At 39.0% G+C, this 24,238-nt stretch overlaps 1 protein-coding gene across 2 annotated transcripts in view; it reads right to left on the bottom strand.

The window, feature by feature from the left end:
• Window positions 1–15,683: 15,683 nt before the first annotated feature.
• NXPH2 (neurexophilin 2) overlaps window positions 15,684–24,238 on the bottom strand; it is a 107,352-nt gene continuing 98,797 nt past the window's right edge. For both annotated transcript variants that reach the window (XM_032479380.1, XM_032479379.1), the window contains exon 2: window positions 15,684–18,160. In XM_032479380.1, the coding sequence (XP_032335271.1) occupies window positions 17,417–17,983 (567 nt within the window). In that variant the 5' untranslated portion in view covers window positions 17,984–18,160 and the 3' untranslated portion in view covers window positions 15,684–17,416. The remainder of the gene's footprint in view (window positions 18,161–24,238) is intronic.

Consider the following 24,238-nt stretch of genomic DNA (forward strand, 5'->3'; position numbering starts at 1 on the left):
TCTGGCGCTGTGAAATTAAGAGAAGCCGACTTCCGGTGGCTAGCGGAAGCAGGGTCTGCCGAGGCGGGCGCTGGGGCCGAGGCGGGGCCGGGGGCGGGGCCTGGGAGGTGGGGGAGGTGCCAGTTGAGCAGGCAGGGGCGGGGCTGGGGCAGGGGACGGGGCGGGTCTAGGGGAGGGGCCTGAGTGCCAAGCGGGGATGGAGGAGAGTCCCTCGCCCTGGCCATTTGAGCCTAGACCGAACAGAGATGTGATATTGGATCATCATGTTTCCCCCACTGAAACTCGAAGCATCCAAAACCAAAACGTCATTCACCGCTTGGAACGCTGGCAGATCAGTTTAGGCACGGCAGGCACCAGTGGCATCAGGTCCGAGTGTTCCACCAGAATGTCTTCCCCAACTTCACGGTCGTCATCGTTGAAAAGCCACCTTGTTTCTTGCGTAAATTCTCACCTAATGGACTCTATTTCACTGCTTTCTCTTCAGACCAGACATCTCTCGAAATCTATGAGCACCAGGGCTGCCAGGCAGCCGAGGACCTATTGCAGGGCTATGAGGGGGAGATCCTGTCTGGTGGAAATGACCTGCGGTCAGTCAACATTCGCGGCCAGCTCTTTGTTTTTTGAAAAAAATAAAGAAAGAAAAAAAGATAAGGGAAGCGAAAACTTAATTGATGGAGAATAACGAGACGGGGGCTGCTGTCTATCCGAAATGAGCTGTGTGACAGGAAATTGGATCTGTGGTGACAACGGCGGCAGAAACAGGGCGATTCTCCTAAAAGAGCAGCTAAAATTCATCATTCATTTATTCATCCACTCATTCAAGTATTGATAGAGCTCTTACTACTGTAGCAGGCACTGATCTAGCACAAAACATACAAAAATGAAAAAAAGAAACAGCTCATATTGTCCCGATGGATCTTATACTTTAGTGTGAGAAGATAATAAACAAATGATAAATATATACCAAAATGAGTGATGGAACACACTTGGAAGAAAAATAGTGTCAGGTAAGGGGATGATAGACAGGGATGGAAGTGGGGCTAGATTATTTTAGATGAGTAATTGGAGAAGGAAGACCTTTTGGAGTGGATGACATTTAAGGGAAGATCTAATGAAGTAGACCATATGAATACAGAAGGATGGTTTCAAGCACAGAAAGTAAGTGACCTAGGAAGAAGTTCGGTACATGCTTTACTTCAGGGATACTAAATGCTTTAATAAGTTCCACCCACTCCCACCATGGAAACTCAGTAGTTTAACAGAACAGCATCTCACTTCTTGCTCATAGCTGAGGCTCATAGCAGAGGCTAGCTGGACTGAGCGGATGTGCTTCCACGTATGCCTTCAGGAATCCAGGATTCTTCCCTCTCATGGCTTCACCACCCTCTAAGTGTCCTGAGTCCTCTGCCAGATTTGTCTGCAACCCATTGGCAGATGAGGGAAATGGATGATGGGGGAGGTTTGTGCTTGCAAGGTCTGGAAATGGCAATATGTCGTTTGCTTTCTTACTCCATTGGCGGGAACTTAGTCCCCAACGGCATGGGAGGCTGGGAAATGCAACCTAACTGGGTATCAGGGTTCAGGTTTGGTAAGCAGCTAGCCAATCTCTTCTCAGCTTATATAAGGAATATACAGAAGTCAGAATGACTGTTGCTGAGGGATTAAGGGTGAAATTTGAAAGGTGGGCAAATGCTAGGGTAGGTAAGGCCTTTAGGTCACAGTAAGGACTATGTATTATTTTCCCGAGTATATTGGGATGTTACTGGAAGATTTTAAATAAGGGAGTGATATGATTGGATTTCAGTACTAAAATCGAACTTGAAAGCTCTCTGGAGACTATAAAGTAAGGGACTAGAAAGGCTATGGGAGAAATAATCATAGCTGGGAGTAGGTCATGGCTGTGATGAAGTGCTGAAAACTGGTCTGATTGAATATACTTCTGATTGGATATTCTTCAGGAGTTACTGTTAAATTGGATGTGGAGAGTAAAAGAAACAGAGGAATCAATGAAGTTTGCTAAGTTTTTGTCTGAGAATCTAGGTAATAGATTGTGCCAGTTACTGAGCTAAGGAAGACTGGAGAAGGAGAAAGGATTGGAAATGAAGAATTCTCTTCCAGACATTGTGTCTCTAGTGCCTACCAAACAGTCAAATGACTACATCAAGTAGGCAACTGGAGACGGGATGCTTATGGTGGGAAAAGGAGAGACTGGGGCTGGAGATAAAAGTTTAGAGTTATCAGGGTGTTGGTATACGAAACCAAAAGGCTTTATGAGATCTCTGAGCCTCAGGAGAGAAAAGAATCTTGAGGATCACACCCAAGAGCGTACCAATATTTAAAATTCAAACCCTAGATTCATGGGCTCAGAAATAAAAAGGCTCTAAGAAATTATTAGGTTAAATCTCTCATGTTTTCACTGAAGAAATGAAGGTTCAAATGATTAAGTTGCTCATGTAAAATCACATAATTTGTGCTGGCAGAATTAGACTATCATCCAGATTTGAGGGCTTACTTGCCCACTGCTTCTTCAACTATCTTACAAGCAAAATAATGATTTCTGTGGAGAAGGATAAAAAGAGGAATCAATAAGATGAAAGAAAAAGGGAGAGAAACAAAGTGTGCTGATAATCTGTCTGCTCCTCCGTCTCCTCTCTTCACCCTTCTGATAGGTGCAGAACTCAGTCTACATAAAGGATAGAGAATTAGATAACGTTTGTATTATTCCAACTAGGAAGGGGCTGGGAGCGTCCTGAACAGTAGCCAATACCCTCGTAATATTGCAAGAAACACATTTCAGATGGAATGGGGAAAGCAGGATGAGCTGTTGGAAGAAAAGGAAGGGAAACTACATCCATTATCCTTATACCATGAAGCCTATCCTTATACCAAAAGCAGTTAATCTGCTTTTGCCTTTGTCTGAGAGCTCTAGATCTGGGCTGTGGCTCGGGGTGAGGGAAGGATGACAGGCCAGACCCACGATGGAGGTGGGAAGAGGTACTGTCGCTTCAAGGGGAAGGTCCCATTTAACCAAAGTACGAAGAGGTCAAATTCAGAGACTGAAAAATAACTGTAGATGGTGGGAAAATAGACGGGACTGACAGGAAAAAGTATCCAGGATGATAAATAAAGTGCATATCGTGAAGAGAAAGATGAACCTCACCGAGGAAGAGGGGAGAACAACTCATCTATCTGTGTCTCTGTTTACCACAGTGGTTGAACCAGCCCGTGGCAGGTGGAGATTTCCTACCTCCATCATCCCTTCTAGATTTCTTAATTGGCAATCTTCTGTAGTGTGGAACTTGCCCTTCTCCTCTTTTTGTTGGTTCATTTGTATCGGCCTGTATTCGTGGCTTCCTATTTCACTCAAGGGGATACAACATGTGACAGTCACTATATTTATACTCAGATTTTCCTGGACTTCGCCAGTGGGAAACCCTTTAAACTGATTTGTGTGCCCTTCTGATGTCTCCACATTCTTCAACGATTCATTACTTTCTGGCACAAAAGGTTTTCTGTTTCAGTATGTATTTTTCTTGCCTCAGTCCTGGAGCTAGCCCTTTCTTCAAGAAGCCCAAGTTCCTTTTAGTGGAAAGCAATGTTAAGAAAACAAGATTACGCTTCAGAGTATTTTTGGTTGTAAAGCCGCTCAATGTATCAACTAATGTACGTGTGGCTGCACACATATACACCAAATCTGTTTATCCACCTATCTCTCATCTACCTACCTGCTTTCTTACTTACTGAGTGCAGGCCAATTCAGTCCAGTCCAGCACTATAAAGTGATTAGCATTCCCATTTCCTTAATTGTAACTCCCTTATCTGACAATGGAAAACCTGGCTCCCATTATTCTCAATATATGTATTTGTTTGCTCAATCTTCAGACCATACCAGCTGAAAATTTGACCCTGGTCACGTTAGTCCCTCCCGTCACCCCCCGGTCCCACTGAGCACACTGGCCAACAGCTTGGAGCCAATGAAGGGAAAGATGTCTCTGCCTCTTTCCCCACCACTTAGCCCCCAGGTCACTCAGGGGTGCAGGGTTCCATCAGCTTCCGGCTTTCACACTCTCTTTAAAATGCAGAGTAAAACCCTGTGGAGAACCTAAGTTTAGTAGTTCTTTTTGAAATGAGGGAAGAGTGAGAGGGTAAAACATGGTCCTGAGTAGTCATATTTAGAAAACTATGCACCAGCTGACACTTGCAAGGCTCATTTCTCCCACATTTACAAATCCAGGCGATCTGCTCATTCTTTCTGCCTGAATCCCAGTAATGGTCCCTCCTACTCTGAATAACAGCCTCAAGGGACACTATCCCTCCAGCCTCCTCCCTGGGTGCTGGTCAGTCTTCATTTGCTGCTGCCTCCCCCAAACCAATCTGTTCTCTGCCCTTCTTTGCCCTGCTTTGTGCCACAAAAATCTGACTTCCACATGTTGTACCGTGTGGTCTCCACTGATCTTGGCTTAAGGTTGAGTTGGTCAGTGGAAGCACCAACAGGTGACTGTAAGGTGGAAGGACAGAAAGGTTGGGGTATTTCTCCCTCCAGTCCGTCCCGGCTCCGGGCTAAGGTTCTGATGTGTCTTCATGGCTCAGCTCTTGCTGAATATCCCTTCTGTAGTGGTTCCAACTCACTGTTTTTTTTTTTTTTGTTTAGTTTTGGTTTTAGTTTTGTTGTTGTTATTTCTGTTTCCTTCCCTTCCCCTTCAGGCTTGGAAATAGTAGGAATTCCCACTGATGCCTTCCCTGGGGGCCTCAACATCCCTTGGTGGTCTCAACCCTTGCAACACCTCTCTAAATAGTTCTTTCACTAAACTTTCTTCAGAATACCTCTTCAGGGTGTCTTTTATTTGCAGTTGATAGGATTTTATTATATCAAGTTAGAAAAGATCTGAACTAAAAAACTCCTTCCTATTTGTTGCCGGAAAAAGGCTACAGCTTATTTCCTAACTGAAGTTGTTATTTTTGGTAAACATCCTCAATAAATAAGAATGCTTTATAGCAAAATAACTTCATGTATTTCCCTTGGCATACATTTTGGAAACAGTTCATTTTGTAGAGTATGTCAGAAAATAGCCTCGCTGAATGCTGGGCAATCAGTCGATAGGGACTTTATTGAGAGTTTGTTTGGGGAAGGATCAGTCTCTGGTTTCCTTCTCAGAATGATTTTCAGGTTCAACTGTCATAACCTTGCTTTGTGGAACAGAATGTCAAGGATCCCAAAGCTCACTATTTTATGTGTTGGAATAAATTAAAAGTAACTTCTGTTAATTACTGCTCCCAAAATTCTACTGCGTAGATGTACCTCAATATTCTTAACCAGTCTATTTGAAAATTGCAGTTATTTTTAGAATTTCCATATTAATAATGATGCTCCAGTGAATATCATTGTCCTTAATCTCTACGTCATCAATCACTCCTTAGTAGTGCAATAGTGGGGCCAAAAATATGCAAACCCAAAAGGCTTTTGAAGATACTGCCAAACCACCTTGAAGAAAGGCAGACTGTGAAAAAGTTTGCTTTCCTTCATACATTCGACTTGGATATTAAAAAACAAAACAGAACAAAACTTAAATTTAAAAAAAAGTTAGTGAAAAAGAACCTTAATTTGCATTAATTTGATTAATGGTAAAGATGAAAACTGTTTTCACATGTTTATTAGCCATTTCTCTTACTAATCTTCCTCCCACCCTCTCTCTTGAAATAACTTCCTTCTTTCTTCCTAACTGCTTCCCTCCCTCCTTCCTTCCTTTAACCTTTCCTTACTTTGATCTGCAGGTTCATGATCAAGGCAGACGCGGTAACTGGCTTTCCCAATATCCATTCTCCCCTTCTTTTTTAGTGAAACAACTTCAGTCTTACTCAGGACCATCATCTGCCAAGTTAAATTACAATAACAATATCAACAACTGTGTTTCTCAGCCTATTTTGCAACAGCAGTTGGGCAGTCCTAGCTAACGAGATGTGGAAGTCTCTTTTAGGGAAACCCTTTAAAATGGGATAGATAAACCAGCTACTTTCATTTTATTCAGCTTTTGCCCCGTCTTTCCTTTTCCTCCTGCTGCGGGTCTTTTCACCGAGTGGTGAGGAGGAGAGAAAAGCCACCTAAGGGTGGCACAGCAGGAAGCGCCTGGTCCCTGGTGGCAAGATTACATCATGATGCTTCCTTAACAGCCCAGACCTCTCTGCTTACCTCCAGATTTACTGTACATGAAAACAAAACTTCTATTTGCTTAAGCCATTCTAAGTTGGGTGTTTATTAGGTATAGCTGATATGTTTGTTTTCCGTCCATATTTAATTGTGAAGACCATTTTTGTTATTAATCTAGGTCTTTTGATTTAAAGGGTATGAACATCTTATTTACTGAGTATTGCCAAATATTTTCTGGCCTCTCATTTTTTTTTTTTTTTAAATATTGTTCATGTGGTCTGTTTTGATATTTAGGAAATTCAATGATCAAATTTGTTAGACTTTTGTTTTACAGTTTCTGCCTTAGTGTCATATTTGGGTAAATCTTCTCCAGGACATGATTATTCACTTATATTTTCATTTAAAACTTAGGTTTCATTTTTTACATTAAAAAAAACTATAATGGTATAGCTACTGTTTTCCCTGAGCACGCTCATGGCAGACATCACTAAATCAATTACATCACTCACTCTCAGTGAGCAGCAAGGTAGGCTGCAAATAACTTTTAACAGCATTTTCTGGGCCTCCACTACCAAACAATAGTTTCACGTATCATATAAGTCATTTGTCATCCTTGATTTATAGCATTTTGTATTAAAAAATCTTTCCCTGTGAGCCATCTTAAATAATTTCTTGGACAAGATGAAGCATAAATAAATAAATAGACTGATCCAGTGATACTTTTAATAATCTTGGTCAAGCATCACTGAGGGCAGATGACCAGCTATTAATATTTCATAGACTAGAAAAGAAACGGGGAAGAAACCTGTTTTTTTTTTTAATTATGTAGCCTCCAGTCTAAAAAGAAAGTCAGTACAATTCAAATGATGCTGTCCCTCAAACGACAAAATCACTGATCTATCTAAAGGAATCAACAACAATTACTTAGACAGACACAGATGTTTTCTTTTGTCCTCTTACTGCCACAGAACAGGCTAATGTTTGAGTATTCTAAGTGTTTGTGGAGGAGTCTAGGTCCCTGGGGTGTTCAGAATCATGCCAGTTTAACAGGAGGACTTAAGAGGGAGATGAGCATCTTTGCACAATAGCTCAGAAACAGGGAGTAGAAATTAATGAATTAGAAACAATAAACACAAATCTCTAGGGAGCAAAAAGTTCTTCAGCAAGATTTGAGGAACTAAATGTTAGGGGAACATCATCGGTGGACCCTAGAAATAAATTATCAGGAGCATTTGGGAGTCATGGCGATTTGTCTTTGACCTTCAACTTGGCCCATTCCCTTCATTCTCTTTCTTATAACCTGCTACCTAACACACAAGGAGCTGATATATTATGATTTTCCCTCTTGCTCTCTCCTTAGAATGCAAACAAACGGGCACCACAGATGTAGAGATGCTTATACAATTGAAAGGAAATAATTCTTAAAAATACGTGTTCTGGAGTTCCTTTCAGGGTTTAATTTACACTATTGGGTTCTGAAAGGAAATGCCTAGCAACCTCTAAAAGCTCCCCTCTGGTTAGTGTCTGCCGCTGAGCGACTAACTGAAGATGAGTGGCTGGCAGCTTTGATGTTATCGATGGTGATACCACAGTACAAAGTAGGAAGAAATAAATGGGACTGGGCTTCATTGGTTTAACCTCTAGAAGAATCATGGAGCTAAGAAGAGAGGTTGTGGGAGGGGATCAATAGTTGACAAATGAAAAGAGTCTCAGTCAGTCGGAAAGGACATTTATTTTCTCATGACGTAGCAGAATAAATCACTTGTAGAATCCCACAACTCAGGACTGTCTTTTGCAAAATGACCCTCTCTGGTTTTTGTTACCTAAAATCTTTGAGAACTACGGTCCCAAGTTGTTTATTTCTTTTCTTCTCTACATTGCATAATTGGGAAAATAGAAATACAGCTCTCTAAATTCACTCTGGAAGAGAAGCAAATCTAACATCACTGTCATTGCCCTGATCAAGTATTTATGTAATAAATTATGTGGAACAATGCTACGTATCCTGCAATGAGCTTAAATAAAATGTGGTTCCTGTCCCCATCAAGTTACTTCCTCTCAATAAAGTAGCTTATAGCCTATGGGAACCTATGGCCTCTATGTTATTTTCTATTGAGGGATTTATCTTGAATCGTTATGTTTCTCTCATTAATTCTTTGTGTAAGTAAAATTTATCCTTTACATTAGAAGGATTCTTGGTTGTGAGGAACATAAATATGTTTAGTTTTTGGGGGGTTATTCTATACTTGCCCTTCCCGCTCTCCATCCATTCACTGCCATTTTGGCTAATGGCTGATGTCTACAAGTACATTGCTCTGCTCTGGGATGCAGAGCGCAATGGGCTCATTCTCTTGGACCATCTTGTTGATTGATTTCTGGCTGGGCTTGACAGTGGGAGGGGCTGTCAAGTATGAAAGAATAAGAGGAGTGAGAGACCTGGATGGATATTCATTTCTTTCTTCTGCTCTTCTTTGAACAGTGGCTGCATTCCCTGGACCATAGCTTCCATAAGGCTAGGCAGCACTTTTTTCACTGCTACAGCTCTCACTGGCTTTCAGGATACTATCTCTTCTTATTTCTGAAACCTAAGGTACCAGTGGCCTCCAGCTATTGCTCATCTGTGGGCACCTCACTGTATTTGTTAGTTTTTTATTGTGGCAACAAACAAATGCAGAGTTTCAGTAGCTTAAAATAACAGACACTTGTTTTTGGCTCATGGAACATGAAGGGTATGGGTCAGCTGAGACTCAAATTCCAAGTGTTTTCTCATTTTAAATCCCAGGCTGAAAAGATATGATGTTTTCATGACCGAGGGCAGAAACTCCAGAAAGAAAGCCGGACTCAAACCCCACAACTTGGAACACTTCTGCTCCAATAGGGAAAAGTCAAGCCTGCCCACATCTAAGTGGCCAAAGCATGTAACATAGCCAAGCCTAAAGTGAAGTGAGTCAGGACATTTACTTCTCCCACAGGATTCTCAGACTATCCTGGTGACCTTTACTTCCTGTTAGGACTCCTGAATAATACAATGATCTACTGAAAAAAATTATTGTAATGATACATAAAGCAGTCACTCTGCAAAGGCAGGGATTGCAGCCAGCCCCAGGCAGGAACCAGACTGAGAGACTTGAGTGCTTGCCGTTTCTCATCTCTGCTCCTTTCTGTTCGCTTCCCTCTTTCTCTTTCTGTGGGACGGCTGCACTTGCTTCTTTACGTACATATTGGAAACATCATGGCCAACAGTCCTTAAGTGTCTGTTGGTCCTACCTTCACATTTTCAGACTGGCTCAGTGTGCAACAGGTGCTCATTCCTCGTGCTATCAAAAGAATCCAATTGGCAAGGAGCCACACTGTACAAAATAGCTGCTGGGATCCAGCAATGTCACTATATCGATTATGCCAAAGTAAGACAAACAGAAGATGTGGATGACAAAATCCACCCTCTAAGCATAGACATTGTTTTGGTCATAGGTTTTCCTTTTGTCATCATTATTTTGTTAAACAGCATTTATTAACTAAGTAAAATTAATTTACTTTTGCTGTACTTTTTTGTTTAGTGCAATATTGATTCTCCACTTCAAAGAAATCTGGGCTTTATAATATGAAGTTAATTGTTTTTAAAATCTTTGATTTTCTCTATGCAAGACACTATGTCTAAGTATTCAGCTTCTCCTAAAGAAAGAAAGAAAACTTTTTAGTCTTAGACATCTCTCTGAAGACACCTGAGAAGTCCAATTACCTGTTTACCTGCACATATGGCTTTAAGCCTGGTAATAAGGACATTTTCACTTAGTACTTTTGAGGGAGAGATTTTTTAACAAAAACAATGAAATCTAATTATTTACACTGGCTTTGATAATTCTGCATAGCATAAAAGTATTGGTAGCAAGAAAGTAAGAAAAAGAGTATTGCACTTTAAGGTTCTTATCATCCCTTATTGCTCATAATCTATGTGATATTTACTTTCACCTCAACTCTGCTATGAGCTAGGTATTATCACTCCATTTTGAGGATGAGAAAACTCGGAGAAGCTGAGTAACCTGGCTCAAGGTTACACAGCTGTTAAATGGCAGATTCCAGATGCAAATCTACGTTGGACTAACTGCAAAGCCTGTACTTATTTGCAAAGTACCTAGGATGGTATTGGACCAATAGTAAGCACCAAGAAACATTAGCTCCCTTCCCCTGTAAAGATTCTTTCACTTCTATCATACCATGATCTGAATGGTTCTTTCAGAAAGCGAGTGGAGTGGGATTATGATACTGAGAGGCTGCTTCTGCCACATCAGTGCCAGAGGGGCTGAGAGTGAGCCAGCTTCCCAGATCTTAGCAGGACTGGGGTCTGAGATTAATCCTCTTAATTAAGATTGGTAATTTCTCTTTGGCCCACCAAGTTCTGCAAAACTGTTCTATGTTTCAGGGACTAGAATAATTGTGTGGAAACTATTTGTCATAGTGTAGATGACGAGAAAGAGAGAAGGGCAGTGAGTGTCCCATTCCTCACACAACCCTGTGGTCACTCCATTTTTGAGGACATATTGAGGCCTATACCATTTCCCACATGATTTACGCAGGAAATGTTCTCAGTGGCTCTATGTTCCAGCCAAAACTTTTGTATATAAGATATAATGGTATATTCATTACACTACAATACTGTACATATCTCAACTACATAAAACTGTGTATATATGCCTATATATATGTATACTTGCATATATATATATATATATGAACACACACATACCCATATATATATGGGTAAGGATGAGAAGAAAATTTATTGGTGATGAGATTGCAGGTAATATTTCTAAATTTAAAAAATTTAACATTTGAAAATGATTTGTGAAACTAAAAAAGGAAACCATAACAAATGAACACATGACAAGGCTTCAGCTAAACACACACACACCAAAGGGAGCATCTGAGAAAAGTGAAGGAAACATTTTTCATCATTTAAATACTTCAAAACAAATTAATTTATCTCTGCCAGGATACACAAGACATTTATACTGTGGTTTTCCACTGGGGAGGGAAGCAGAGTGGCTATAGAGAAGGGGTGGGAGAGAGACTTCCATTGTGTATCAGTTAAGACCTTTGGAATTATGAATCCATGTTAAGTGTGTCACTAAAAAAAATAAAGACAGAAAAGAAAGCATATACTCTTTCTCCCTGTCTTAGTAGGTGAAGTAGAATTAGCACAATTCTTTTTTGGGGGGGGGGTGGTAATTAGGTTTATTTTAGTTATTTATTTATTAAATGGAGGTACTGGGGATTGAACCTAGGACCTCATGCATGCTAAGCACATGCTGTATCACCGAGCTATACCAACGCCCCTCACTAATTAGCACGATTCTTAAATTGCTATTTTACTCTTTCTTAAAAATTCTCCAACTCTATTTTTCACGGGTCATTTGTAAAACAAATGTTTTTAAGTACATCACTTCCTATATATCTTTTAATGCACTATAACATCAGATATACATCACTTACAAGGCAATAGCTTTATCTGGGCATGGTGGGACATTCCGAGTAAGTGTAAAATGTGATCTCTAGCTTTGGTGAACGTACATTTTTTTTTCCTTTGGATGATAGAACACATAAAGAAGTATAAATAATAAGTATAAATAAAAGTTGTCTGTTAGAAATTATTACTGCAATGCCTGACATACACTGAAATAATTCAGAAATTGGAGTGGATTAGAACACATACAGAACTTCCATAGCGTTTGTACCAGTTAGCTCATGCTAAGGTCCATTAACAAATCCATCCTAATAATTCAGTGACTATAGAATAAAACACATGTTTGCTTCCCCAATAGCAGTCCAGGGTGGGCTTTTAGTTAGCTGGGTGGCTCTCTTCCACTGGTTGGAAAGACACTCAGATGGACAGCTGTTTTGCCTCCTTTGGCTGTGCAGCATCTTAAGCCCTTCAGGGCATCTATCCAAGGCGCCGTTTTCCAAAGGGAAAAAAGCACAGAGGCATGAGGGTGCTTTTACATGAGTCAACTCCTGCAAGGGTACACATCCCTTCCTCTCACATCCTACCAGCTATAGTTCAGCAACCAGGCCACCCCACACTGCACGAGAGGCAAGGACATGCAGCCTAGCTGGCCAGCTGCACACTTGACCCGTCCACTGCAACGGGTGAAGGACCAGGGTCCATGCTGGTGTATGAACAGCTGACAGTCTCTATCACAAATATGGAAGGAACATCAGTGATTCTGGGGGAATAAAGAAGGGAAAGAATGACTTTATCTGGGCAGGAGGAACAATAAAAATAACCAGGCTGTTAAACCTGATTAGGCTTCCAATTCTTTATCCGGTAAGCAAAACCTATTCTAGATCATTTGCAAAAATGTTCCCATCTTTTACGTTTCTGTAGTTCTAGAGCTAACATTCGATGGGTACTGATTCAGCTGGAGCAACGTGTTCATGTTGGAAATGGGGCAAGAGAGCACTTATGTTACGTGGGTAGAAGATGTATTGAATAATCACCGTTTCACACTGGAGATTTTTAAAAAATTAAGTGACAGATATTGATAAGTACCTACTATATACCAGACACTTTGCTGGGTGCTGCAGAGGATGCAGTTAACTCACTGCTTTTAAGAGATTACAGACTATTTACAGGGGACCGGAGTGGGATGATGAAAGGAGACGATTATGAATGAAGCAGAACAGGATATGTTCCCAGGGTTCCAGACCTCAAACTTTAGGGTAGGACATGAGGGGAATATGAAAGGACCCTTGAATATCTTCTACAGGACTTTTAGGAAGAAAAAAAAAATCTCTAACATAAGCTTGTTTCCCTGTGATTTGTCTCTTACAACAAGAGACATTAAATTTCCATTCATTGCAAGTTCTGATTAATTAACTTGAGGTTAAACTGTAGTTTTACTACAAGTAAAAATGCATGAATCCATCCTCTATTTTATAGGCAGTGAATTAATTTAAGATTCTTTATGAGGTAAAACTGGACCTTTAGGCAATTAAGGCATTACACGCAATTTACCTGTTTCTATGAAAACATATTCTCAAGTTTTATGATGAAAAATATTGTCAAATGCAGTGTTCTACTGCCGGTAATTCTTAGCTGGTCACACCTCTAATATATTCCAGGGCTCTTAATCTTTGGACAAAATGGCTCTATCCTGGATTTATTTTTCTCTAGTTATAATTTTTAAAAATGTTGTCTTCATACAGAAATCACAATCCTGAAGATTCTGAAAAGAGGGCATTGCGGGCCACCTTCACGTTTAGTTTTGGCTTCTGGATCATGTCTTGTTATGAACTCACTGCCATCGTTTTTATTTTGTTTTGATCATCTGTTTCAATTTACCTTTCTTCTGTAACTCAAGACCTGGGCCTAGACGTCAGGTGCTCTACATTTCAGTTGGCTTTGCCACTTCCTGATGGGCATGTCCTTTACTCTGTTGGGGCCTTGGTTTTACTTGTCTGTCAAATGGGAGGGATGAACCAGAAGATGGTGTAGGCTGCACTCTCTGAATATTCCTCTTCTGTATGTTACTATTGGTTTGATCACTTTTCTTTATTTGGTTATCAATCTATCAGTTTAATTTTTAAAAGGGTTTGTTCCCTTAACTTTTTTAAAGTATTGTCAGAAGCCCATTTGAACCAGCATAACCTAGGATGCTTATTTAAGATGTAGATTCCTTTTTTTTTAAATTGAAGTATAATTGATTTACAATGTTGTGTTAACTTCTGGTGTATAGCATAGAGATTCACTTATACACGTATGTATATATATTCCTCTTCATGTTCTTTTTCATTATAGGCCATTACAAGGTACTGAATATAGTTCCCTGTGCTGTACAGTAGGACCTTGTTGTTTATCTATTTTATATATAGTACTTAGTATCTACAAATCCCAAACTCCCAATTTATCCCTCCCCACTTCCTTGCCCAACTGGTAACCATAAATTTGTTTTCTATGTCTATGAGCCTGTCTCTGTTTAATAAATAAGTTCATTTGTGGAATCTTAAAAAAAAAAGTATACAAAATATGTCGATTTTTAGTTCCTCCAGCTCATTTACTAAATCAGAATTTCCAGGGAAGTTACTTCTCACTCTTTAATGTAAATAAAAGTCACATGGGGGTCTTGTAAAACTGAAATCTCCAATTCAGTGTCTGTGGTAAGACCTGAGAGCTTGTATTTCTAACAAGCTTACAGGTAATACTGCTGATCTGTACTTTGAATATGAGGACTCTCTAAGTCAGCTGAGACCCCGCAGAACCATGTCTTGAATGGCAACAGGATTAGCCAGCTGTCGAATGTTTAAGATGTAGCAATTGGGCCTAAAATGTAGCATGTAGCATCTGGGTCATATAAAACAAAGAAGAACGGGGATGCAGAAGAAAGTTTAAAGAATATAATGGGATATGAATCAGGTTCTCTCGTGAGTAGCCACATCAGAGAACCACACTCATTATTGCTCTGTTATTCTAGATCATGAGAATGTGTTGAAATTCCAAGTACCAAGTAGTAGGAATAAGCAAAATGGTTTCCTTTTTTCTGGTTCCTGCTGTGCTACATGGTATCCACAGGCTTTTTCCTCTTATTTCCCTTCTACAGATTTTACAGGCCTGAGGCTGGTGTCATCACATTGTTCACTGTCATGGAAATAAGGCCTCTTTTCTGACTCTGTGTGGTGATGAGTAACAAGATTGTTTCTGCTCAGGGGTGAAAAGGTCTTCAAACTAGTTTGCTTTCTAGTAAACAGTGGGCCTAGAGATTAAATTTCTGCTAGTGTGTTTTTTTTAACTAATTTTTTTTTTATTGAGGCATAATTGACACATAATATTATATTGTTTTCAGGTGTTCTTACCTCTTAGTTTAGTTTTCATTTTTTAAAAGGGTCTGATCCTTTACATTTGAACAATCTGTGGTGACTGGGTATAAAATTAGCTTCCGTGAGTGTCCTTTTCCTCAACTGCAGTACTCAAAGGCAAAAATGGTTTTGTAGAAATGTGTGCATTTGCATGTTTAAATGGGATCTGATTTATATTGTGCCAAGTACCATTACTGACAATTACGTAGGCTTTGAAATGAAATTATGACTAAAAAATATATGTGGCATATGTTCTACACCAATTAAAAATATGCCTAGGGAAACTTTTTTTTTTAAACTCCACAAACCCTGCTAAAAATCTAAGAATCATGCCAACCTATTGAATTTTTTTCTTTGCACAGATCTAACGTTTTTCTCACTCAACTTTTGAACATCAGGTAGTTTTAAATTGCATTTCATGTAATAATAATTATAACAATCATAATAGCAGCCCACACTCACAGAGTTCTTATTAGATGCCAACTATATGCCAAGTGGTTTATGAATTATCCTTTTACTATATATTCTACATAGCCTAGCTGCTCTGTTTAATATGTACACAAGGAAAATCTTAATGCTCAGTTGATAATACATACCCACACACAAACACACACACAATAAACCACTGTGAGGAAAGGAAACAAGAACAGTCTTAAAAAATAACAAAGTCCTAAAGTCCTCTGACAGATTTAGCAAATTCTTTTTATTTACATAGAAATGTGTACACATACTCTCTGTACACAGAAAATTCTAAGTGTATATACATATATGATTCCCACATATTTTACAATAAATAGTATTTTAATCTTGTTTCTAAGTGAAAATAAAAAGATGTTTCAAAGTATTTCACACCAACCACAAAATTACAAAAGCACCGGATGAACTCAGAGCAAAAATGTCAAGCCTGTACTACTACACACTAAGCCTAGTACAATTTTTTACAAAAGACAAAAAACCAAACACTGTGCAGATATCACCAGGAAAAGGAAAGGCATGGAGATGCAAAACAGAGATGAGGGCTGTTGCCTTTCTGAACAAGGTGGTAAGAGCATTTTTGTTGGTTAGGACTGGTCGTCCTTCAGTCCTCCATTTAATGTTTTACTGTAAGTGATATTTTACAGATAAGAAGGAGAAAAGTTAACATCTATGGTAAAAAGAGTAACCATTCCATGAGTCTTACACATTCTAAAAATCTTTTCACTGGTCAGCCACACTCTCTTCCTCTGCTAATTCACAGATCAGCCAGTCTTTTGACATAGGATGACCGTCGACCCCCTCAGAGAAGATGAGAAGGACCAGATCGTGGAAGTCATCTCAAAAGCCTGACGAGTCATGTATCTTGGTAATTAACACTTCATAATAGTCATGTTTAAATATCCTCTTTCTTTCTGTAGAATTTGATCCCTCATTTAAATAATTAAATGCAAGGAGAACTTAATCTAAAAGGCTAGAAATGATGACTAATCATCCTGGAATTTCCTCCTTCCACTTCCAGTTTCTTTTCCATCCTACCCTCGGAAACGATCACTTTCTCTCAATTTCAGAGTTATTCTACACAGGTATATAAAAATCATACTACTAAAGGAGTAGAATGAGGTTATAGACTGAATAGGGATTTAGGATATTTTTGACGACTTCACAGCACTGAATTTGGCAAAAGAATCCAAAAACATCCTGATCTTCATTATTGTTGAGCTGACTTAATGTTATATCCAGATTTGCTTTCTTAATACCCTAATATTACTGCTCAGATGAGACTCATAAGGATGGTGGCCAACCCAGGACTAAGTGTTTTTAAATCACATTCACTCAACTCTCGCTCAGATAACAGTGTATTTTGTTCTACTGTGGCACTGTAACTTCACACATGAGTACTGAAACAAATTTTACCCCTTCATCTCTCATATCAGTAACAGCACAGATGTGGGAGAAAAGACAGCAATAAAAAAAAGAATTTGATGTCAGAAATGTGATTCATCTATCAAATACAATCTTTTCAGTTGCTTTACTGAATCTGCTATTTTTAAGGTAACCTTCCAAAACACATTTCAAAGGCAGGCTCATTTCAAGAGCAATGTTTATCACATGCATAATTTGTCTCCTTCCTGTTACATGTTGCTACCACTGATGCGTCTTTTAGAGAAACAATATCTGGAGGACTTGGCCATTCCACTGAGAGTGATGGCTTCATATGTAATCTGATGCTTCAGATTAAGGTACTTATGATTGAAACACACACGTTTCACATTTAAAGATGTTTCTTTTTCTTTTCTTTTTTTTTTTTAATTTGAAAACCTTATATGGAATGAAGGTTCACTGCCAGAAACAAAAGGGATCCTTTACCATTAAGATCTGGGCTTGGTTCTTGGTCATTCTAATTGAATGTTTATTCATCCTTCATTTCTGTGGCTGTGGAAAGATTCAGCCAGAAGATAAGTATGGAGTCTCACTATGGTAATTGTAGTCAGGACAGACCTTTTGCACAAGTTTATAATCAACACTGTAAAACGCAATGTAGATGCAAATGACCTTGAAGGGCTTCGAGCACAACCAGGAAACGTGGCTCTGAGTCTGCTCCTGGTAGCAGATCTTGGACGGGTCAAAGTTGCACAGGGCGGTCTTCTTCGCCCGATCTGTTTTTTCATACTCAATGCGACAATTGAACGATTTGGATTCCTTGGTCTCCAAGGTAGACTGCGGGGAAACTTCAAATTCCACCACTTTGGAGGGGGGTACCAAACTCACTGAAACATTGCCCAGGCCTGTGGAATTATGTCGGAAGTAAACACTGAAGGTTCCATTTCCATGGTCAACAATTTTCCCCGTGATGAGGAGGTTGAGTTTAACAGTTTTTATGTTGGAATGGAAGTCGCCCCATCCAAACATTTTCTTAAATTTCCCTGTTTTCACTATTGGCCTCCGTTTAGTTCTTGCCAGTGGCTCCTGAACCTCCGTGATGTTGGCCAGCCAATCCCAAAAGTTCTCCATGCTGTCTGCATACACCAAGTGCCCAGGCTTGGGGACCGGAGACTGTTTAACAAACAGGCGCAGAGGATTGATGATCCTTGAGTGCTCCACGTTTCCAACCAGCGTCCCTGGAGCATCCTTGTCTTCCCAATCTAGCCCCTCTGTGGCATGCACCACCTTTTTACTGTCACAAAACAGCTGTTTGAAAAGAAGAGAGAGAAATAAACTTTAGGTTAGGCTTTGCGTGCACACATACCAAAGCCAAAGCACCAGGGAAATTCCTGTGATATTATTTCAGTTCTTGCTAAACAGCATTTCACACACACAGCTGGGCACCCCAGTGTAACAAGAGGACCATTTAATTCAAGCAGTGTAAATCTGTGAGTACAAAAATGGGAGCGATGAGATTAAGAGTGTATCTGCAGGTTCTGAATCCAGAGGATTTAACCAACTCTGGGTTGAAAATATTGAGGGGAAAAAAAAATCCAGAAAGCAAAACTTGAATTTGCCACGGTCTGGCAACTATTAATATAGCATTTACATTGTGTCAGGTATTGTAAGTAATCTAGAGATGATTTAAAGTACCCAGGAGGATGTGCATAGATTATATGCAAATACTAAACCATTTTATATAGAGGACTTGAACATCCTTGGATTTTGGTATCCAAGGGGGTCCTGAAACAATCCCCTACAGATACTGAGGAATGACTATATTTCATTTTAATGGGTTTTTGTGGTTTTTAACCTCTGTTTCCTAATCTTTACAATTCTATCTTTCCAGACTGGGGGAAGTAGTATATTTTGGTCTCTCATTTGATTAAAATGTGTAAGGCTTTTTCCTTCAGGCAGAAGACAACTCTAGAATGCTGGCTTCTACCATGGAGCTAGAAACCATCTGAATATAAGATACCGAGACAACTCAAAATATATTTGGAAATATTAAGGGCACTATTATATTCAAAAGCTTATGTCATATAATTTCATTGCTTTTGATCTCATTCCATTTCAAATTCTGTAACAAAAAAGCAGCGTGAACAGCAATAGAAAGTTCTACAAAAGCTTTAACTGAAAAAATGTAATTTCAAATTTGGTTGCCTTTGGGGGAAGGTATAGCTCAGTGGTAGGGCACATGTCCAGCATGCACAGGGTCCTGGGTTCAATCCCCAGTACCTGCATTAAAAAAATAAAAACAGAAACCTAGTTACTATTCACCTAAAAAAAAATTTAAAAAAAAGAGGATATCATCAAGTTTGGTTGCCTTTATAGAAACAGAAATTGGAAATATATATTTTGAATTAATTACTAGGCTAATTATTGATAGATAAATTTTATTACAACTGAATAATACTTTGAAAGATAGGATTGCTAAGGAAGAGTTGTGTGCATGTGTTTTATGGATTCCACAGTATTCTGGTTCAAATTATATCCACTGAAACACAGCACTTTATTTGCACTTGATTTTTCTTTTTATTCTTTTGTAATATAAGAGTCCTCATGATTTCTAAAAATCATTTAGTTAAATCAATATGGATTTTGAAGGACAGAATCATAATATATGAAACTGTTGCCTGGAGTGAATATTTATGGATGAGTTATAAGGTCTGGAAAATAGAGGTTTCTAGTGGAAACACAGATAGCCTCTTATCTCTAATGGCACAAACCACTCTGGTAATGATTCTCTGGAAAACTGTCAGCATGATGAAAAGGATGAGAACCAAGTGGGGCTGTGCTTGTGTAGTGTTTCCCCAACCCTTTCAAACTTGGCAAAGCACTGTGACTGGTAAAAATTATTGCTTTCAATGCAATTAAAAAAGTAGCTTGGATTATAAATATTGCACTTGACTATATGGTAGACATGAGGTTATAGTTAATACATTCATAAAAGCTTAGGTTCTACAAGAATTTTGTGAAAGTGTTTTTACCTATACCTCACCCCCAAACACTTCAGAGTAGGAATCTAAGGACTTTAATGTATGTGTGGGGTTTTCTTTTTTTTTTTTCTTTTTTAGCTTTAGGGTGGGTGGTTGGGGAGAGTGTCATATAATACATATTGGTCCCTTTGATTAATTTCCTGAAGGCTTTTCTGCCTCATGTCTAGTGTTTTAAAAAATTCTTTTCTTTTTACGTAAATTACTGAGGTTTGGCAGAAGGGCAGATTGATCTGCTGCACGTACTGTTTTGAAAATCTAAATCCATACTACCTCTTCTTAGGGCTCACAGAGCCTGAGCTGATACTCCTTTCTCTCTCCTGGTGCTGAAGGGCTGGCATATTCACCAGGAAAAGAGGGATCATTACCCAGGATTTCTGGCTCAAAATATGCTGGGTATTTCTGATACTGTAACTAGCTTTCCTGACTTAACATTTGATGATGTGCACAAAACCTCATCAAATCAAGTGATAATACACAGCCCAGGAAGGTCAGTGTTGGCTCCAGATATGACTTGAATTTACTAGAACTGATACTGCCTGGTCCAAGTGACTTGTCCTGTCCTCTCTCCAGACAGAGGTTCAAGGACACATAAGCAGATAAGAAACCCCTTGCTGATTGATGAAGGTCCAATTTCTCTTCTCTGTGATTATGAGTTTTGTTTGTTGTCTATTTTTGATTTTTCATCTGTTTCCAGTATGTTGTGAGATGTGCCTTGCTTGGTCAATCCGAGTCACACCCACCCTGTTTCCAAGAATCTCTGGTACGAGGGAACTTCTCCTTTCATTCCTGACCTCTACGGCCCTATTTGTACAACTTCCTAACTTCTTCCTTCACTCCTGCCTTCACTCCTCTCTTTCACAGGGTAAATCCCTTCTGACATTTTCCCCTTTTAGCTTTTTTTTTTTTTTCAAAAAAAAAAATCTCAATTCTTATTTTTACACACCATGTTCCCAATTGATACTTTACTAGCCACATTAAGATCCATTTTTCATTCAAAAATATTTTTTTGCTCACAAGTATGACAACACTCTTCACTACCAGGAGCAATATGCTCCCCACCCCCCTTAAAATGTTTGTTTTACATTACACATTCTCCTGAGTTTTTTCTGCCTGGATCATTTTTCTTTACTTAGTGCTTCACCCGATTTTCTCCTTACTTTTCTGTTATTGAAAAACTTATGAACATTAAACCCATTGTTCAATGATAAGCTTGCAATCACGTAGAGTCTTAAGTTAACTGGCATTGGTGTATTTCAGAATACAGGAGAGGCCCCATTATGAGCTCCTTCCCTTATCTCTAAAGACTTCTGCTGTGATGGTTCTGAGATTCAAAAAGTCATCTACTGACTTTTAAAAAAACTAAAGATTTTCTTTGTAGTAACTTAGGTTGTAACAATTTGACCCAAACATATGACTCACCCTAAGAAATATGAGTATAAAAAAAAGTCTAAACTTATCAAACAGATGTAAATTAGATGTACTTATTTGCCTTAGAAAGACTCTTCAATTTTTCAGGAAAGATTCTCCATACGAGAATTTAAGATGAAACTTGATTTCTAAAAAATATGTTCTCACACAGTGCTCTTCAGACTCAAACCTGCTTGAAGGGCCCTTGATTTTAAGGATGATCTATGTAAAAATAATAAAACTTACCCATTAAGCACAGATCTCTATTCTGTTTCAATTAAAACACTCACTGACAGTTTCTTAGATTAAAAAAGTAGATATATGCATCTTTTGATTTTTTTTTTTTTGCTTTGCTCCAGGCCATCATATTTGTAACTTGCTTTGACATCAACATTGAACATATTGAGAAAAGCTGTGTAGAACTTCATTATTTATTACTTTAAAATGCACGGGCACTTCTTACAGGTACTGACTTTCAAATCTAAACTCAAATTTCAAAAAGCTTTGGATAATGATGTATTGGTAGAAAAGTATAATTAAACGAGTAAATACATTTCTAATTGTCTTAAGAAGCTGAGAGTGGTACCTCCTCTCCCAACTTCCACTCCCTTTGGTGCAAATTACCCTTCTCCCTGAAATATTTTCTTACAATGTGTGCACCACTGGTGGGAGGGCACCATCTCCTAAACAGGTGTACACGGACAGTTGTATGACCCGAGTCTCCAAGGCTTGTGCTTAACCTCAAAAGACCTAATCAGGGATGGCTGATGGGGGGGTTGGATGAACCACAACCCTGCCCCGCACTCATCCACATACTCCCAATATGGAAACAACATGCTGGAAAAGCATAGGATTTGGTGCCCGATGACCTCATCACCCCTTCACTTAAAATGTCTGACATGATTCCCAGTTTCCTCACCTTTATCTCCTTTGCTGGTGGATTGTAAGGAGTAAAATCAAACAATGGATGGAAGTTACTGAGCCCAACCTCTGGCAAAAGGCATTCAGTGACTGATGGCTCTTGCATGGTCCAAGGGATAGTCCCATGCCTCTTATTCAAGAATTGTCTTCAGAGAATTATATGGATTCTCAGGCCTCCAGGAAACTGATTAGTGGTTAATCAAGCAACTTGTGCAGTGCCATATAATAAATTAATGACCGAGTAGAAATCAACCTTCTCAACCCCAGAGCATCAGTCAAATGCTTCCTCCTGTTTCTGGTCTCGGTGGCATCTGAGTCATATCCAGATCACAGGGGCAGGTGAGCTCTCTTTGCCAACAAAACGTGTTTGTGGATCTTTGATTCCAACCAACCAAATGAGTCAGCAAAAGATCTGAAATTACAAAGTGTCTGGCAGGCACCCTCATTCTTCTAAAGACAATTTCCCTGAATACAGCATGCTGAGAGAGGACTGGAGGTGGTTCTGAACCTGTAGGCAAATGCTCTGTCCAAGGCAAGGTTGTTAGATGTTATCTGCAAAACACAGGGCTGTGTGCCCCGTGGCTTTTGTACTTGCTGGGGCTCTCTGTGCTAATATTGCTATCGCTGCAGTCTTTCGTCCCATCATATTAGAACAATAATGCAAAACATTTAACCACAAGCACAAAATGGAGTTTAAAAAAGGGAGAAAAAGAGGAATTGCTGCGCTTTATCTGTTTGAACATTCCCTGATTTCAACACATTTATCAAAGCTTAAGTAATTTATGTCTTGGCAGGGTGTATCAATTTCACAAAGCACACACATTAGCTAGATACAATGATATCATATTAGCTTTTTCTGCATCTTACAGAGGAGCTCAAAAAGATTAATAAAAGCTCAAACCTTCATCAATTAAATGAAGCAGGTGGAAGGAAGGGAGTAGGAGAAGAAGACTGTATTTCATTTCAGTTCTTTTGTTTTTCAGGGGACAAAAAAAGCTGACAGGTTCAAATCATTCATCATAACAAACTGGAGTTGAATTTCACTGATAATTAAATGCATTTTTTTTCCCAAGAGACAGAGAAGCTGCAATGAATTTTATAGTAGCAGATGTGAGAACTGTCACAAATTATGAAAATAATTTATAAACTCAAAAGCGTCTTCCTCTGCAAATACTATATTAGAAGATCTTTTCCTTCAGCCATATCTGTTAAACATTTTATTTCAGAACAGTTTTAGTTTACTGAAAAGTTGCACGGTACAGAGTTACTGTATACCCTGTATCTAGTTCCCTGTACTGCTAACATCTTACATTGTATTACACTTGTCACATCTGCTGAGCTAATACCTATACATCATGTATTAACTAGAGCCCATACTTGACTCAGATTTCCCTAGTTTTTCCTAATGTCCTTTATCTGCTCCATCTAGGATCCCATATTACATTTGGTCATTGTGAAGTTTTAGGCTTGTCGTGGCTGTGACCGTTTCTTAGTTGTTTCTTGTTTTCGATGACCTTGAAGGTTTCGAGGGGCACTGGCTTAGGCATTTTGCAGAATGCCCTTCAATTTGAGTTTGTCTGATGTTTTTCTTGTGATTAGACTGGGCTTTGGGGAGGAAGAACACAGCTGTAAGGTGCCATTTTCATCCCTTCATCTCAAGGGTACATGTTAGCAACATGACTTAATCACTGTTGATGTTAATCTTCTGGCTTAGGTAGAGAAGATGAGACTTTTTTAAAAGTTTTGCTTTCAGAATTCTCAAAAGGCTTGTACGTTTTTGTTACCAGAAGCTTAGTTTAATTTACATTTAATTCAGTGGCACTTGGTTTAGGATTGATTTTTTTTTTTAAGTCAGGAATTCTCAAGCATTTCATTTTATAACTCTTCACCGCATCACTGAATTATCTAAAATAACCTCAGAGTTGTTTAGGAAATCATTCACTATTTATAAATTATTCTGGCAATATTACATGCTATAAATGTGTCTGTCATCATCAACTATTATTATTACTATTTT

Source organism: Camelus ferus, chromosome 5 (genome assembly GCF_009834535.1).
Source record: "Camelus ferus isolate YT-003-E chromosome 5, BCGSAC_Cfer_1.0, whole genome shotgun sequence".
In the NCBI taxonomy this organism is placed as follows: Eukaryota; Metazoa; Chordata; class Mammalia; order Artiodactyla; family Camelidae; genus Camelus; species Camelus ferus.